The sequence below is a fragment of the Colossoma macropomum genome, unplaced genomic scaffold (assembly GCF_904425465.1).
Source record: "Colossoma macropomum unplaced genomic scaffold, Colossoma_macropomum, whole genome shotgun sequence".
Classification (NCBI taxonomy): Eukaryota; Metazoa; Chordata; class Actinopteri; order Characiformes; family Serrasalmidae; genus Colossoma; species Colossoma macropomum.
Window position 1 is genome coordinate 9,606,481 of NW_023494786.1, and position 19,520 is coordinate 9,626,000.

Sequence of the window (19,520 nt, forward strand, 5' to 3'; positions counted from 1 at the left end):
AGCATATTCATAACTAATTTCAAGTAATAACTTGCTGTGAGGTTTTTAGAGGTGTTAACCCTTGTGTGGTATTGATGTTTTTGTCACTCAGTGGGTCTGGTGGACCTAACGTATTATTGTTTTATTCTTTATTTTATTATTTTATTAACAGTTCATGTAAAAATACCTGATGTTTGAAATATCACAAGTGGCCAGCGTATGGTTCTCCTTTTGCAGCTGTAGCCAGTTAGCAGCCTGTCCATGTTGTCCACCCTCACACCCCCACACACAGACACACACACACTAACAGCAGGCCATGTAGAAGGAGTCATTGAAAATGTGTTACACCACACAACTATTCAGATGTCTGGTTTCTATCATCACCACTTTCTCTACAAATTCATAATTTTTAGAACTATAGTGTATGATGCATGCAGCTGTAGATGATCAGAGCTGGTGTGAATGTTAGTGTGTGTGTGTGTGTGTGTGTGTGTGTGTTTGGCTGCATGTAAATGGTCCTCTGTCTGAGGCAGCACTTTTTTTTTTTGAGGCGGTGAATCGTCACCTGCGCAGCTGCGGCAGGAACTTCTGCAGGTTCCTGACCGCCACATTTACATTCACGGTCAGCACACACTCCTCCACCCTCACATCACACACCCACACACACACTTGTGCACACACACTTCACCTCTGCAGTGCTGCAAAAAGCGCTCTCCATCTTCAACTCACATCACCTTTCACACACACATGCACATGCTCACATACACACGCTTCATTCCTGCAGTGCTGCATTAAATGCACTAGCTGGCTCACACACACACATATGCATATCAGTGCATGCCAACACACACCACCTCTGCATTGCTGCATTAAGGCAAGAAACTGCAGGCAGAAATGAAAACTTTGGTTCTGTCAGTCATTTTTCTGTTTATTACACATCCTGGCTTAAAGTGTAATCATGCAAATGTCAAAACCCAACAGAAATATGGTTCTTTCAGTGTTTTGTCAATTCACATCCACTTGCATATAAAACTGAGCATTTTGCCACGTTATGTCTTATCACTGAAAAGCCTGTCCGTTTCATTTATACTTATGACAGTTTCAAACTATTGTTTTAAAAACTGACCCTATTCATGCTGTTTTCACACGGATAACATACAAACGCATGCATGCATGTGCACAGTCACCCCATCAACCTTCCACCTGAAACAGTTGTGAAATGTCAACATCAGAGACTGTTCAATGCAGATGTGGCTTTTATATGTCATGAGGACATTTTAAACTGTGCAGCGTTACTCAGAGCTGGATGTGCCAGCAGTGCTGCATTGCATCTAAACTGCACAAAGCCTGCTTGAAATTCATTGTGTTTGCTGGGGATACTAGCGTGAATGCAGCAGGAGTGGCATGCGGCGTCTGGGCTGCAGCCCCCCGACTGAAACAGAAGAGGGGGAAGCCGCTGTATTTCTGCCCAGCAGGCTCTGGGACAGGGTGTGTTGGAATGTTGTTAAGCAGTAAATTGGTGTTATCAGCTTGTTTTATAAGAGAGTTCATCTTGCTCGAATCAGGGTCGTTTCTGTTTCATCACGTCTTCCCTCATCATGTGAAATGACCCGTAGTGCGTTATTACACGCCTGTTTGTGTTCATTATGCGTTTTTTCTGAACATCTGGATGTGGCCATCTGGGTATTTTGGGTTGAAAATATCCGTGTCCAAAAATCAATCCAATTACTCCTCACCTATTTAGTTCCCCTGCCTCTTGGTGTATAAGGCCAAGAATGACTTTAGAATGAATTTCACTGCAAGAGTTGTGAAACAGAGTAGGAATTACATTTTACCAGAAGAGAGCCCTTAGGGCACGGCTCATCAACTGGCGACCGCGGTCTGGATGCAGACCTGGCAAAGCATTTCATCGGACTGAATCGAAGAGTTGAGAAGCCTCATAATCGAAGCCGATTAACACGTAAAAAATGGTGATATTTCAAATATAAAAATGAATACAAATCAGCATGGCTTCTGCAGCAGGCCTACATAAATGACACTCATTGGAACCTCTACAGGGCTGAATATCACATCATGAGGTGAATAATTTCAAAGATTTTCAATTTTATCTACCATTTGTGGTCTGAGTAGTGAAGCAACAACATGGCTTGTTAAAAAAAGGAAGTGTTTAAAATGCCTTAAAGGCATTTTGCTATGTTCCTCAGTGCCACAACATAAACAGCCATACCTGGGATTTCATAAATTTCTGAACAAGCGCACATTATGATCAAAATGGATCCAGTGAATATGAAAGGTAGAGGGTCCTAATTTTAGAGTAAATGCTGGCGTTCATGTCTGCAGGCATCGCTTTACCGAGAGCACTGTTTATAAGATCCCTTGTTTACAAGGTTGATTCATGCTCAGAGGTGGCGCTGTACTCGGCCATTTCCTTTGGAATAACTTTCAAAAGTCCAAGATTCAAGAATCTATTCAGGAGCATCCACACAGTTCAGAACAAATGTTAACAGCCAGGATAAGGAGGAGAATGAAGTCGGCTTCTTGTTCAAAATTCCTTTCCACCTTAAACGATACTGCAGTCAAATGGTGTGCAGGCGCCAGAATGTAACTGCCGCACCATTTAAGGTGGAACAGAATATTCATCAGAAGTTCAAAGTCTATCAGTTTACTGATATTACATAAGCAGCCAGACCTAAGTAAGCACTGTAACCGCAGGATTAAACTCATTTGTTGGTCAGTGCTGGTAGCTGACGTCTTTGATTAGCCAACTCAGTACAATAACGCTGCAGCCGCTACTCTCGCTCTTGTTCTAGCTGTAACTGTGTCAGACCTGTCATTTGTGAGGTTCATCGTTCATCCTCATTGATCTGTACGATCTGGCTCTTACATATATATATATATATATATATATATATATATTAAAACAAGCCAACAATTTCCAGTCAGGTTAGCAAGTTACGAATGGCAGCTAACTGGATGTGTTTTTACCTGCTTCGTCACTATTTCCTCTTAACAGCATCGGAGTGTGAAAAAGGTCTATTGACCACAACATAATGTAGAATCGTACAGTCCTTCCAATTTCCAATGGGTGGGTTTAAATTTATGAGAGGAAATCTAACTCCAGGCCTCCTGATAGGCCTTAACACATCTCTAACTACAAACACAAGAGTAGGTGGGCTTCTGTTAAAGGTTAGAAATTAGCAGCGGACTCTCTGGCTTTGAACTAAAATAATTTACAGTTGTATTTATATACTTAGTATGTGAAAAAAAGTATGTTTTATATTGAATTGGATATGTGTTTGTGGAAAATACTATTTTGCACCTGTGTTTGTGTTGAGTAGGTATTAGGCTGTAACAGCACAAATTTCAACAAGTTTGAGAATAGCACTGCGCCCATGGATTTTGAATGTCATTCTCCCTGACATAATTTCTGACTACCACATAAGCAACTGTGTGCAAACAGGCAAAAAAGCGCTTGCACCCAACCAAATTAGCAATACACTGGTGTTATATCATAAGACTGCGCTTGCGCCTGCCATGTTAACTGTAGACTTTTGTCTCTATTGCAACATTATTGTTATGAAACACTGAGATGGGTCCTATATTGGCATTCAGATCACTCCTCTTCTTGTCAAAAGTGTCTTTGTTGGGGCAGGTGCTCTCTGGCCTTCACTGAAGCTGAAAGGCCCAACAGTGGCGGTTTCCTGTGGCCGGCTGCATTAGCATGCACTTGTGTATGGATCTTATGTGGGCAGCATTTCACTTCCTGCCAGAGAGGAGCACAAGAGAGAGAGATAGAGAGAGCCTGTCTGTCCACTCTGGTGCCCAGCAGGTGTCAGATGGGCAGCTGTAGCTGTGCTCAGAACAGTAGTGGGTCTGTGGAAGCCTCTTGGACCACCACACAAACACACACACACACACACACACACACACACACACCCTGCTCATCAGTGCTGTCACTGCACTCCTCACTCCCCCAGCATCCGCCCAACTCCCACTGCAGCCACAGGTCATTAAGCGCTAATGCCAAGTGTAAATCTGCCAGGCGTGGGAGACAGTTTGAGAGCGATGATGATGGTCCTCATAGACACATTAGGCAATGGGACACGTTTAGGGTGGAACCTTTGAGCAAAAAGTGCCCAAATTAACGCTGTTGGCACTGTGAGTCGCATTTCTATATTTATGAGGCAATTGGGTGAAATTGTCAACCACTCAAGGTTGGTACATGTGTTTATTTTAGCCTGTGCTGTATGTTTGTTGCTTTGCAGAGACCACACATTTAACCAAGGCACAAATTCAGTGTCACTGTTTTGTAATGGAACGGTTGGACTAAATATATATCGCTGTTTTTCTCTGTTTTTCTTTTTTGACCTAATTTGAGAAAATTAACTGCCCTTCACAATGTGTAAAATTTCACGATGAATGGACCATCTTTACATGTACTTACATTAAAACTAAAAAACGTTTTTGCCTTTTCTATGAAGTTGTCATTTTGGAGAAGAGATAAAGTAGAGATGTGAGTTTAGTTGCAGATAAATATCTTGGAAAATCTGAGCACAATATGTACTGAAACTCAAGAGGAGACGTGAGAAAACATTCTTTGTCTTTCTATCTGATCTTATTGTTGTCTAGGACACACTACAAAGATATTAAGGAGTTCTCTTTTTTGATTTGTCTTTCCTATTTTTCAGTCATTTTTTTTACTCCAGTTTTGGAAATGCCTTTTCTTTCCTTTTATTTTTCTTTGACTTTCCCCTTCCTTATGCCAGTGGATTATCTTCAATCTGAGCTCCTCAGAAATATCTCCTGAAAAATTAATAGGATTATTTGTACTTATTCAGGCTGTTTTGACCGGATATTAAATAATTGAAGGGCAGTCTACAGACACAGGATTGCTTGAAAGTTTTTAATCTGCATTTAAATCATAATTTATCTGCAGTTTAAGCTATGAATGAGAATTAAAGAATATCATTTTACAGCACAATTCTGAGAATAATAACTGTAACTTCCAACTTTTCCATGGATGACATCAGAACACTGCATTGTCTGGGCTGTTCCTTCACTGCCGTGTTATCTAGAACTTACCTATTCATGTCCTAGTTTGCTTCGCTGATGTCAAACACCAGTGAATGGAGCATTCCGAGAATGAAGGGTGAGTCAGGAATCAGCTCTTGGAACGGAGTGGACTGGAGAAAGAAGGAGCAATGCTGTGAGTTCACTCACTGAGCTCCATCCAGACCATCTGTTCACATGGACAGGGCTCCGTAGAGGAGCAGGCTGAAATATGTCTGCTCTCCGTCTCTTCTGTACCAGCCCCGCTCAGAGCTTCAAAACAGAGAGCGAGAGGAACGAGTGAAAGTAGGGCAAGTGTGTGATGAGGAGCTCCAAAGATTTTAAGGATGAAGATCATTGCTTTTCAGAATTCACTGTCACAAGGGTTATCACTGTCATATCAAAACCTTGTATTTTTTATTTTTTCTGTTGTTTTGCTCCATTTGAAAACAAATGTCCTCCACACTGTTTGAACATTTCATGAGGAATTGATTAAGAGAAATGATCCACAATGGCTTGGGATAAAATCTCACACGTTTTCCTAACAGGAAGTGAGCATTTGTGTTGGAAAACCTTTAGGAACAAATTGGCTTTAGCTACAAATTGGGCGCATGTTTTAAGTGAAAATCCATTTTTTAGACTAGAAAATTTTACGTTCATCTTTCACTTGTGGTGTCAAAGCGTTAATAAAGTAATAATGCAGTAAATTATTAAAAACGCAGTTTTGTGTTAATGTATTTCCTTGTCAATCCTCAGTACTTAAAGAACACTGACCAACTGCATGGTTCATTACAAAGTGAGCATAATAAGGCCTGTTTAATTGGATTTAGTGCAGTGCAGTTTGTAAAACATAGAACGATTGAATGATTTTAGTTATAGGTTTATTATTACATTAGTTTAGTATATTTTGCATGTAAAGATATCTTGAAGCATCGTGATATAATATTTTGCCATATCGCCCACTCCTAGTTTGAACCATTCATAGTTCCAGCCTAAAGCCCAGCTGCTCTTGCGCTATTGCTGCATTCATGACTAAGTGGGAACCGGGAAGTTTCTGAATTCAAGCAGGGAAAATCTGTTGGAACATCCCACAAACTTGTATTCCTTCCCCTCTGAAAGGCAGAGTTTATCAAGAGCGCCGACTTCTCCGAGTTGCTGATCCAGGGCGTCATTTCAACATGGCAGTGCCCAAAGAACAAGAAGTAATAGCGTGTTTTAAGACTTTAGAGTTTCTAATTTTATGAGATGTGCTATTTCAGTATAATATTGATAAGCACTTGGAGATACATAAATAGTTGTAAAGCTAAGTGTGCAAGCTTTTTGATCAAACTGCATGCTGTTGTGTCATTTTTAGACACTATATTAATGGTGAATTGCCGCAGCCCACATCCATGCGAAGCGCTAACCAAACAACACTTTAATTCAGCTGTAAATGCTTTTAAGAGCTTTTTATACACACAGCAGCCAAGCACTAGCTTACTGCAAGCATCCTGAAGAGAAGATTCCGAGTTGGAAAATTCCGAACTCCAAGTTTTAATGAACGCAGAATATAACTCTACTGTAGCCCACTTATTTAAATACAGCTTCTAAATGGCAGTTTCCATGGATGGCTCTCTTGATAGTTGTGTCCAGCTACTGCCATGCTGTGAATTTGTTTATTATTAAAATGTGTCAAGTCAAGTGATGAGTGATATCAGTAATGTTGGATGGCTTTGGCAGAGGATGCCTTGGGCAGACTACGCTGGAGAGTGGCCACAGGAGAGCTATGGATAAAACAACTACCCACAAACTAACAAAAGCAACAGCAAAGTGGAAAGCTCCTGTTCTCCTTGAAACAAGATGTAATGTAGAAGTATGAGAGCCAGGGACTACAACTGTGGAGCAGTTGGAACATGCAGCCTCTGTTCCTCTACCAGACATTAGTGATTAACATTGGAAATTGCATTCATTCTGTTTATCCTGCGTTCACATAATTTTATGTTCAGGTGAAGTTTTTGAAAGTAATAAATACATTGTGATGAAGCTTATTTTGTCCGTTCATTTAGTTATAACAAAATGCACTGCTTTTTTAATGGAAAAAACTCTTTGTTTAAGGACAAATTGAGCAAAAAAAAAAAGTGAATACCTACACAAACTAATGCGATTAGTAGTTTGACATTTGACATTTGTTTAACACATATAAAAGCAATATCAGTAGTTTATAACAGATAACAGCAACATAATCATTGGTATTATTGGAACATTTCCCTTACAAGCTCTCATTTCTGTTAATATCCTTTTAAAAATTAGAAGAAGGGATATACAGCTCTGTTCTCTTCATTTGCAGATTAGTTTCTCCCCACCTGTTTTTGGAAGCGTTTTGGTTTTGATGGATGCTTGCTGTTAGGACAAGGTGTTATATTTACTTATATTAAACGTTAAGAAAGTTTTTTCCTTCTGCTGTACATAGAGATACATGTTTTGTTATGGTAGTTTGATTTACTGAAGAGTGAAGACAGTAGATCTCTTGTATATCTTCAGTAAATGAAAGCAAGCTTGTGTTTTTAGAGTATGTGTTTAACGTTGACAGTGGGAGAGTGAGCTCACACTCTGCGTGGATGAAAAAAAGCACCACGTAAGCACGGATGGACAGATGTTCTGAGGTATTAATTGCTTGTTTTGTTTGTTTTGCACCAGGTGTGTGATCCATTTCAGGTGATGGCAGAAGTCCCATAGGCTGACTGTGACCCAAATGCTTTGGAAAACATTTCTCCAAACATATGTATTGCACATATTGCAGGGCAGTCTGTCTTGTATTACTCCTAACACATGGAAAATACACATGCATGTACCTGATTATATATAGACTAAGATAGCTCTGCTACGTTCTATATGTAGGTCTTTATATAAAAACTTGCGTTACTATGGAGATGGAAGTGTAGGCTGATTTGTCACTAAACTACAGTACAAACTCGCACACTTACAGAATTATTTTGAAAACTGTAGAGCCTGCTTCCCCACTATCACATGTATACTTTGTTTGCCCCCTTTTACCCTGTTCTTCAATGGTCACAACCCCCACAGGACCACCACAGAGCAGATATTATTTGGGGAGGTTCATTCTCAGCACTGGAGTGATACTGATGAGGTGGTGCTGTGTTAGTGTGTGTTGCGCTGGTACAAGTGGATCAGACACAGCAGTGTAGAAGTGTATTAAACACAGTGATGTTGCTAAAGATGTTGCTTGAGTATTCAGCCAAGAGCAGATCTATGGTCAAAAGCAGACTGTTGAAAAGTGTAGCTGCAGAATATTCAGGAAGTTGTATAAAGTAGCCAGACTGTGGCAGCAGCGTAACTACAGGACGGGCAAGGTGGGCTGTCGCACTGGGGCCCACTGCAAAGGGGGGCCCACAGTAACAGGCCTCCAATTTTTTTTTTTTACTGCCCATTGGGAGTACCGGGAGACTGTCCGGCTGGTAGCCTGACATGTCAAATGGACTGTCCAGACCAGTAGCACAAAAGGTGACTAAACCAGAGGAGCTACATCCATTATTATGTGAAATAACCCTCCCCCACCCCCTGCCCCCTTATCTCTCAGCCAATCGATCTTCTTAAAGTATGTACAGGGTATATACCTAATAAATGGTATTAAATCAGTTTACCTAGGGAACACAGATGTTGCATCATATGTACAAACATGCTGTTACATTTAAAGGATTGAAGGTATTGCTGAGCTTTAACTTCACATGTCCAAGTATTTGAAAAACCATATGGAATGGAGGATTATTTACACTGGAATGTTTAAGTGACTGAGCTGATTATGTTCACTATTTATAGACTAATTAGCGTCACATGATCCGCATTTTAAGTCTGGAATCACTTCTTATTCTAAACAAACAGGCATCTTAGAAAAATGATATGTGAAGTTATTTATATAGGCAGTAAGTGTTTATTTTTTTCCAGAAACACTAACATTAGAATAAATACAAACAAATAAAAAATCTATAGTGATTTGATGTGTTAGCCAAATCATTTTATAAATCTCTCTGATTTACAGTTAACATCCAATACCTAGTTTATCTAATCTGTCCTTCAGTAAATTAAATCAGGTGCTGCTGATGAACTAAAACAAATAAAGTACAGTGAGAAGTCATGAACCAGACCAGTATTTTTCTGTGTTCATCTAACCTACATAATAAATCACTTCACTACCAAACAACACTAATTTTACTGTATTTGTGTTTATTTGTATTTATGCTAATGTTCTATAACAAACTAAATACATTAGATTCTTTTGGATGGAGAAGGATGCCTTGCTAGCATCAACTTATTTGAGACATAACAGTAATACCAAATGAACATGCAAATTACACTGTCATTTTTTTATTGAAAGTGATTTTTGTATGGTGAGAGGGGCATTAATTGTTTTTGCACTGGGGCCTGTAAAATCCTAGTTACAGCACTGGTCTGTGGTGTACCGGACTCTGATCTGATCCTGTGTGTTTTTGTTTCTCTCACAGCGCCCCCCACATTCACGGATACGCCGCCGCAGTACGTGGAGGCGAGGGAGGGGGGCAGCATCACTCTGAGTTGCACCGCCTTCGGGAACCCCAAACCTGTGGTCACGTGGCTCCGGGAGGGGGAGCAGCTGACCAGCAACAAAAAATACACGGTAACTAAGTGCTCTTTTTTGCAAACTTTCTTTTTGTAATCTCTATGAGCAGGCTAATGTTAACTGTCAGGAAACAGCAGAAGCTGCTGATGTTGTGCCATGTTGAGCAGAGGACTGACAGGTAAGTGAATTTATATGTAGAAATATTAAAAACAAAATGGTTGTTGGAAACAAAATGTTATTACTCTGGCTAACTGGGAGTATATTGATGGGGGAATTCTACAGATTTTCAATATTTCTGTATAATTGAATTGTTGAGGGCGGCACGTTGGCGCAGTGGGTAGCGCTGTCGCCTCACAGCAAGAAGGGCCTGGGTTTGATTCCCGGCTGGGTGACCAGGGTCGTTTCTGTGTGGAGTTTGCCTGTTCTCCCCGTGTCTGCGTGGGTTTCCTCCAGGTACTCTGGTTTCCTCCCACAGCCCAAAAACATGCAGTCAGGCCAATTGGATGTGCTAAATTGCCCCTAGGTGTGAGTGTGTGTGTGAATGTGTGTGTCTGTCTGCCTGCCCTGCGATGGACTGGCGACCTGTCCAGGGTGTATCCTGCCTTCCGCCCAACGACAGCTGGGATAGGCTCCAGCACCCCACCGCAACCCAGAAGGATAAGCGGTTTAGATGATGGATGCATGGATGGATGAATTGTTGAGATGTAAACAAAGTAATTCAGAGTGGTTTGATGTGAAATGGTTAATTGCAGAGAAACTTACTGGCTCATATTTCTTTGTCATGGTGGTGAACCAGAGGACACAATATCTATAACGAAAGTGTAGCCATTTCATTCATTATAAAAACTAGTAGTAGTGTAGTAAACCTACACATGAAATGTTGATAATGTTTTAGACCAAAGTTTTATTTCAAAACTCATAAAAACAGTGTATCAGGCAGCTCATTTGTAACCATTTCATTTCATGTAATAAATTTGTGAGGTAGCTTTTAGAGACATTAAATGCTTTAGACCTCTGGTTGCTAGTCGACCACGAACATGCTAAACAATTCGTGACTGCGCGTTAGTTCTCCAGAAACCAGGATTGGGCATCACTGCAATAGAGGAACGGTTGTCTATACGCTTTGGACTTAACAGGAGTTTGCCTCAGACATAGCTCATCACTGCTGCCCTCACAGCTCACACTGACAGATGAAAAACACAGTTGCGCTGAAGTGGTCTGAAAAACTGACAAGCATATTTCCACTTTGCGCTGCCTCTGTTGGAAAAGACAGAACATTCATGCAGTCTAGGAACATCGTCTACAGCACATCACAGCGCCAGCATTGGGGAGTAGATAAATCACCATTACAGACCAAACATGTCTGCCATTGCCTATATTCACCTTTTACCTTTAAATACCTAAGTAGCATTATTGAGTCAGGAGAAACAAGAACATGCTAAAATATGGTGTGAGTGCGCAGCGAGTGGGTGTGAGTGTGAGTGCGCACAACCCACGTTACAAAGTGTTTTTCCACACATTGTGTGTAATTAGTCTACCAGGGAGGTCTCCAAATCCCCAAATCCTACATAGTGTAGTTTTAAACATTTACATATTTCTCACTTGTAGCTCATTGAAACATCTGAATACATTCTGTTGAATATACAGATTCTAAACTGATAATTTATTGGAATTTGAATTTGGTCAAAAGTAGCTGAAAGTCAGAAGAAATTAGAAGTACAGGCTCGAATATGTCAATGCTGATTAGTAACATGACTAAATAAAGGGGAATTCCAACAATATTTCAACATTTCTACATAATTCAGTTGAAGAGATGTAAACATTCAGAGTAGTTTGATTGTAGAGAGGTTTACTGACTCAGATTTCTTTACAATAGTAGTGATAGGAACCAGGAGTCTGAATGTTTACAGTGCAAATATAGCCATTTTGTTTACTATCCAAAACCACAAGCAAACCTCTATGAGTTTTTAGATGTAGGTAATGTTGAGCACGCTAAAATACGTTTTCTTTGGGTACCATTTTTCCTTATGACACTACCTCACCACCATGTATGGATTTTAAAAGATGTTAGAATGTAGAAATGAACCAGAAACTTCTCAAAACTATCATCTCCGAGATCAAGCAGTGAATTCGGAACCATTTCATCAATAGCTTTCTGTGAGGGAGCTTTTAGAGGCATTAAACACTTAAAACGTGGTTCCTGTCACCACCACTGTGAATAATTCTGACTTTGCAAAGTCCTCTAGACCTCTAGAGATCTAGAAATCTCTTTGAATGACTTTACATCTGAACCATTTAATTATGCACACACTTGATGATGGTTCCTCAAGGTTCTTGATTAAAGAAAAGGGTTCTACATAGCACCAAAAGGGTTGCTCTATTGTTACAAGCTTGACATCGAAACAATAGCAGAACTCTTTAGGTACTATATAGAATACTTTTTTTAAAAAATGTTCTATGTAGACCCATCTACAGCACATTCTCCATCAATCTAAAGAACCCTTCCACAGTGCAAAGAACCTTTAATCACGCAAAGGGTTCTTTGAGTGTTCATGGTTCTATATAGAACCATTTTCTTTACTTGAAGAACCATCATTTTTCAGAGTGTAGAATTTTAAAAATGAATGGGATTCATTGGTAGTTAGCTAATTAATTATGCAATCACTTCTTAATAATTCTGCAGTGTAAATTGAGTGTAAAGCTGAAGTGGGCTTCTAAGCGTTAATGCTCAGGCTCCTTTAAACCTCACCTCTAGTGTGTTCCTCTTGTTGTACATCTCCGAGCGTGCTGTTGGCTGTAGCTAACATTTGCACTGCAAGCTTTTTGAGTGGCATTAGCCTTACTCGCGCTGCCACTCTTACTCACCGGTGTGTGATGAACAGCAAGTGAAGGCTGGCTGCTGTTCTGGCCTGCGTTTGCTCTCAGAGAGCGGCGCCCTCCCGCCCCGTAGCCTCTCTTGGCCTTTCTCCTGCTGCTGCAGCGGCGAGAAGCGCCCGCAAAAGGTCACGTCCGTAACAACCCGTGCAGTGAGCTGGCCATGGAGTTGAAAGCTTTGGAACTCCTACATATGCTTCATCGCAGGCTCTCTGCATAAATATTCATGTTACGTTAGCATCTAAACGACAAAACAGCCTCCATCCAGTGCAGTAATGGCAGCAATTAACGTCTGGATTCTGCTGCAGTTACCTTTCTGCCTTTACGGTTTGTAGGTGAGCCAACTCTGTCATTAGTGTGAAAACACCTCTACTCTGATGTGCAAATTTAAGAACTCAGTACTGCCATTTGCCTCCAAAAATCTTTTTTTTTTTTCCCTAAGTTTTACCTAGACTGAACACTGCATTTTGAAGACAATGCATGCGTGGTGAAGTGTGAGGGAAATGGCCTTTATAAAATCCAAATGACAGTAATCTTAAAGGCTTATATTATGGAAATCCTGTTACTTTTTTGCAAAGAGGAACCTTTTAGGCTTAATGATTCAGAAAAGGCTTAATGATTTCTGTAAAATAAAAATAAACTTTATTAGTCATTTTAGTTCGTTTTTATTTAATAGAATCTTCATGCTTTGAAAGTATATACTACTACCTACCACTCTTAATTCATTTTTTGCTTGGAAACAAAAGGGTTAAATTCTTGAAATGCTGAAGAGAAAATGATCCAATCAAGTTTTTTTCCTCTGCGGTAGCTACATAGAAATAGCCAAGGAATCTCTCCCATTGGTTAGAACTTCAGGAGCTGGATTGAAGGCATTACATTACATTAGATCAGGGGTGGCAAACTCAACTACTAAAAGGGCCTACTATTAAAAGATCTCAATAAATCAGTGGGCCAGAGAACACCTTATGTTTTATTTAATTTTTAATGAACATTTTGCAATAAACCAAACTGACGATTGTTTATTCAAACTATATTTTGAATTTTGAACTATATTTGAAAATTTACAATTTTGTGTAGTTTGTAAACAGTAAAATATAAGCTCTTGTAGTAGACCTTGAAATATTACACAAATACTTAAAATATTCAAAATTTTAATGTCCCCAGGAGCTCTGTCTTTTAAACCTACCTATTTGCTTAAACTTGACACCTGGCATCTTTTTGATGTTGCAAATTCATTAAGACTTGGGCTCAGTTTCTGAGCTGCTGAGCTAATGTAAAGTGTTTATATTGGCTGAACTGCAGTTAGTTGTTTGGTGATACAACTGGTGTGGAACTGTGTAGAATTGTGTAGAACTAAGGTGTAACCGCTGTCCCCATAGACTGTTGTTGGGGTAGGAGAGTCGGAGCGCACATTATGTTGCAGTGCATGCTGGGGACTGTAGTTCAGTGCACTGAATCCTGTATAAATACTAGCAGAAAGTACCATTATCGTTGGGGTGGTCCTAGATCGGATGCATGTCTGATTTCATGGCCATGCCACCACGCCAGTGAGGTTGATCAGATTGGAATTCATATGGGTTTTTTCACTGCTCACGCACCATTATTCAGTGTTAATGTGGCAGTAGCACCTAACCTGAAGTTAGTGCCAGTAAACAATGCAAAAGCACCTTTTCATCTTTGTCTTGCTCTAATAAGGAACAGCTAAAAGCTGTTTAGAGCAAATGATCTTTACGATGAAGGCTTGTTCTGCTGGTTGGTTAGTTTGTTGTTCATGAAGCATGTTGTTTATTCATGTCACACTATTGACTACGATATATACATGCAGTTTGTTTCAGGACACAGGTCCGTCACGTTAATAACAGTTTTGAGTCACCTACCTGCACAAATGCATGTTAGTGGATCTGAGCAAAAAATCTGAATTGAGCAATTGGGCTTGTAATGTGAACATTACAACATGTAAAGTGACTCAAATCTGATTTGAAAAGATCAGAAGATTTCTTCTGTTCACACTGTTCTAAACAATTCAGATCTGTAACATTTGCTGTGAAGGAAGAAATCTGATTTGTGCCACTTCAGCACTGTAATGTACACATAGTCTTAGATATCATCTGCATTTCATGTGTTCCTCGGCTTAGAGGAAGCCTGGCTCAGCCTCTGGCTTTTCCCTTTTAAAGTCTTTCCCACTGCACAACAGCTTCGGTAAAAGGCATTTACACAACAGTGCTGTGTCGTGACCTCACCTTTAAGAGAAGTGGAGAAGCGGCCAGTGGATGTGCGCTCGACACCCTGGCTGCCATGGCCGGAAGGCGGAGAATAGAAGGAATGTGAGGATGGAGCAGTAAGCGTAAAGACCAGGAAGGACGAGTCTGCTCTCAGAAAGGCCGTCTGTTTAATCTCCCAGAGTTCTGTGCTCACGGTGTGTGCAGAAAGCCTCCTTTCTCACCCTTCCGCTCTCCCTCCTGCCACACTGCTGCATGTATTCAAATGGAGCTCTTGGCACCAGCAGCGTTTGTGGGAGTTTATTACTCACTCTTGTCTGGGTCTTCAGTCTGATGAGTCGGACACTGACACCAGGATGACAGGGCAATAAGAGGAGTGCTGTGTGTATGTGAGCATTAGGGATGGGCAATATGGCACAAAGTATCATGATACACAAAACATTTTCAAAACAATATGTATCACAATGTTTAGTTTTTCTGAAGTTGGAACTGACAGATCGCACCAAGAGTGCCGTTGTAAAAATGCTATCAAAAACTAAGTACAGTTATTTTTGTTTAATGATTTGCTGTCCTTAACAGATTTTTCTAAATGTCTGCATAATAAAATGTTTAAGATGTAAACAAAGTCATTCCGAGGGGTTCGCTGTAAAATTCACCATTATAAAGAAAATTTCAGAGTCAGAATTATATACAGTGGAGGTGATAGGAACCAGACGTCTGAAGAGTTTAATGCCTCTAAAAGCTCCTTGACAAAAAGTTTTTCAATGAAATGGTTACGAACACACTGCCTAGTTTTAAGGCAAGGTTTTGCCTAATATGTATTTTCATATATTTTCATATATTTTCATCACTAATTTACCATGATCAATGTTGCATATAAAAGCTCAGAGATGTGTAGGTTCATTTGTTGTTTTGGATAGTAAAAAAAAGGGCTATATTTGTGCTGTAGACATCGCGAGCCCTGGTTCCTATCACCACCACTGTAAGGAAATTGTAAAGTAGAATCAGTAAGTCTCTCTCTAATCAACATTTCACATCAAACCACTCTGAATGACACTCTTTACTTCTTAACCATTAAATTATTCAGAATTTTTAAACAATCTGTGGAATTTCTTTAAAGCAGGACCAATCAAGCTCTCATATCATCGCTGTCCAAAGAAAACCATGTATCTCCATTTTTATTGATTTTTATTTTTCTATATCATTTCAACACACCAGCTGTCCTGTACGTTGTGTGAAAATTTCATGATGTGTGGACCAATAAAAATGCTCTAAAATCACTTGGAATAAAATTTCTTTACATGAACCTACATTGAAAGGTAAGAGTGTTTTTGCCCTCTCCTGTAAAGTTACTATTCTGGAGATACTTGTTTTTCTCTGGATAGTGACAATATACTTCCAGTGAATCGTGGCTATTAGAGTAAAGCCTTCACTTCAGGTCAAAAATGTCAAGAAAAATTTTGGTGAGTGGACTATTTTCAGTCCAGCAGTGACAATGAGGTGTTTAAAACACCAGCAGCACTGCTGTGTCTGATCCACTCATACCATTGCAACACACACTAACACTGCTCTGTGGTGGTCCTGATCATCGAAGAACAGACTAAAAGGGAGCTAACAAAGTATGCAGAGAAACAGATGGACCACAGTCTGTAATTGTAGAACTACAAAGTGCACCTATATGGTAAGTGGAGCTTGTAAAATAGGCATTGAGTGTAGATACTCAAGGAGATGGAGTTAATGACATGGCCGGTCGGTGTATGTAATGTAATGCAGTAGAAAAAAATCAGTTTTTCTGTGTTGTAGCCTTCAGTCCACAATGGGGCAGTAAGCATAACAAACTTTAATTTTCTATTTTGTGTTCCTTTTAACTTCAACACTTCAGGTTTTAGTTATTGTGGTTGTGTATAATTTAAAAACAATCATGATGGTGGGTGGTTTACAAAACTGTGTTCCCCATTGGACAAATTAAAACCTTTGCATGGAAGTGTGCACACATGGAAAGCCAATCAGAATGTAAAAGTATCCCAATGGTCATGGCCAGCTTAACACACAGTTGATATCAGGTAATCTTTACTTAAGAGTAGGGTTGGGTTTAGTATCTGGATCAGAAAATTATTAACATTATTAACAACAGATTATTATTTATTACATAAGTATATATATACACTGTAAAGTATAATAGACATAGGTATGACCCCATATGCTGACACTGTTCAGAAAGGTATAAAAACAAGACAAAGTGCTGATAGTCCAACAAGGCTTGCCATACCTTGTATTTGGTGTGGCAGGAACAGTTAAGATAAAGTGTCTTCTGGCATTAGATTTTGGCATAGATAGAACCCAGTGTATAAATCTCTGGATCACTGTTCCCTGTCTATCTCTCTGTGTCTCTCTCTTTCTCTCTCTCTCTCTCTATCTCTTTTTTTTATCAGAACGCTGTGCTCCAACGCATGTAGTGAATGCAGTGCTTTATGAATATGTAAAAATGAACACTTAGACCAAGCATAGAAAAACCCACCAAATGCTTCTGCTTGGATTTAGGGCATTACAGCATGAGGCAATTTGCTTCATATGAACTCAAGTGGCTCAGAGATTGGCTGTTGAGTTTAGAGTATAGCTGCTGTGCTTAATATAGCCTTGCGCAGATGTACACACTCCTACACAGATAACTACCTGCATTGTAAACGTGCCCTGATCATAATCCTGCAGAGAACAGCATGCATAGAGGAGCACCTTCACTGTGGATTTGAACTGTTTTCAAAAATGACTGTATAAGACTTGGGGGTATGTGTGAAATACCATGCAACAGTGTATGATTCAGAATTGATGTTTTCATTGTGCCTTATATAATAGTTTGTATGTCATTGGTCTTAAAATAATCTTTTTTCCTGATTACTTGCTTACTTGATTAAAATATAAAACACTTACAAATCTTCAAGGAACCTAAATACATGTTATCTTTCTAGGTTGGTTAATCCTGCTTTTGTGGGCAGTACAATATATAGGTATAAAGGATGTCCAATAAATATCGATGCGTGCCCCGTGCAGCAACCTAGCAGCTTCTATGCAGAAACGGTAGAAAATCTCGTATTTTTGCTATAATGTACAATCTAAGCAAATAAATAATCAGCACATCTAGTTTTAACTCTTTGATAAGAAACAACTAGATTTAAGATGACTTCACTTTCTAAGATATCATTTTTTGCAGTGTAGATGATTGTATCACTAATTTGAAAATATATAATCAAGGGGACCCAGTCCTGTATTTTGCCTAGAGCCCTAGAACCACTAAATCTGTCCCAGCCTGAAAATGTTAAGCCTGTTTCGCTCATTTCTCCCTGCTTGTGCTGCGTGGTTCAGTTCTGCTGTGGTAGCGTAGCGGGTAAGGATTATTGGACTAAGGGATGTCAATCATATATGCTTATTAGAATATTAGGACCAATCCCAGACAGTTCTCAGGTCTGTTCAGCAGTTTATCATATTCCTTGCTTTTTTTTTGTTCAGTCTTTGCTAGATGTTTAATGTAACACTTCATTTTAGTATTTTACAAGCATTTGTAATATTTTACACTATATTCCTTGGGAAGTTATATTACATCAACACATTGTCAAAAGTAAGTAGACAGAATGACAGAATCAACTTTCTCCATGTGGAAATTATGTACGCATCTGAATCGAGCACATTCAAAGTATCATTTTTCAGCGTAGAAGTTGATATATCTGAAATATGCATCCTTACTGTACTTCCTGCATTCATTCCGAGGCTTTACATTACATGCCATCTGTTACTCCTTATGACAAGTATGTGCTTGAAATCTGCACTCTTACCATCTGCATTGTGTACTGCAATTCATCCCACAGCCCAATTCTGGGAAACGCTATAAAGCATGGTATAAGAATTCTGATACCACCCAGTTCTAATGGCTGCTATTGCTGGTATTATAATGGATGTAATGCATCTGGCTGTCGTCTCGGCTGTTTGTGTGTGTAGGTGAGTGATGGCAGTCTGACGGTGCAGGCCATCGCACGGGAGGACAGAGGAGCGTACAGCTGCCGTGCTCACAGCGACCAGGGAGAGGCCGTTCACACCACACGCCTGCTGGTGCAAGGTGAGGAACGCTCTCCGGCTCACCTCTGTGATACGCATTGTTCCACTTATCTCAAATGTGGTCAGTCAGACATGTTTGATGTCCAAAGTTTGTTTCAGTTTTGCACTGGAGCCACAAGGCTGATGTACAAGTAATGGACAACAATTAGCATTGTGCAGGCTGCATGCCTACATCATCACACACTTGCCTCAAACTGTGTTAAGTGGTTAAGTCATCTCAAATAGACTTGCTTATGTGGTTTCAAAGACTGTATGACATATGGTAATCTATAAAAATGGACAAAAGCATGTTGCACTGTAGTAGGTTGTGGTAATTTCATAGATAACAGTAATGAACGGCCACATTTGACGTATATAGGATTTTTCTTCAAAAAGGCATTTTTTTTGAGAAATGGCGGTGAAATTACAGATTATAATATCTCAGTTTTTTTAGAAGCATATTTTACAATTATTGCCACCTTTTACTACGTGCTTCCTTTGCCAAAAACAGCACTTAAATTCTCATAAATCTGGATGAAGTGGACATTTTCTCATAAGCTTTTTTCTTATATTGAAGGGAGTGAAAAATATACATAATGTTTTATGCGTGTTATTTACACTCTGCAAGTTTTGCAGCAGTATTCTTATTTCACAAAGTTTTTATTTGCAGCAAAAGCGTTAAAATCTTGAAACATCCAATGAAAAATGATCCAGTTGGT

The 19,520-nt window shown here is 39.6% G+C and overlaps 1 protein-coding gene across 2 annotated transcripts in view; it reads left to right on the forward strand.

Annotated features, from left to right (window-relative positions):
- The window catches only part of igsf9ba (immunoglobulin superfamily, member 9Ba), a 104,483-nt gene that overhangs the window by 44,455 nt on the left and 40,508 nt on the right, over positions 1–19,520 (forward strand). For both annotated transcript variants that reach the window (XM_036560507.1, XM_036560512.1), the window contains exons 4-5: positions 9,528–9,679; positions 18,706–18,823. In XM_036560507.1, coding sequence (XP_036416400.1) covers positions 9,528–9,679; positions 18,706–18,823 — 270 coding nt within the window. The remainder of the gene's footprint in view (positions 1–9,527; positions 9,680–18,705; positions 18,824–19,520) is intronic.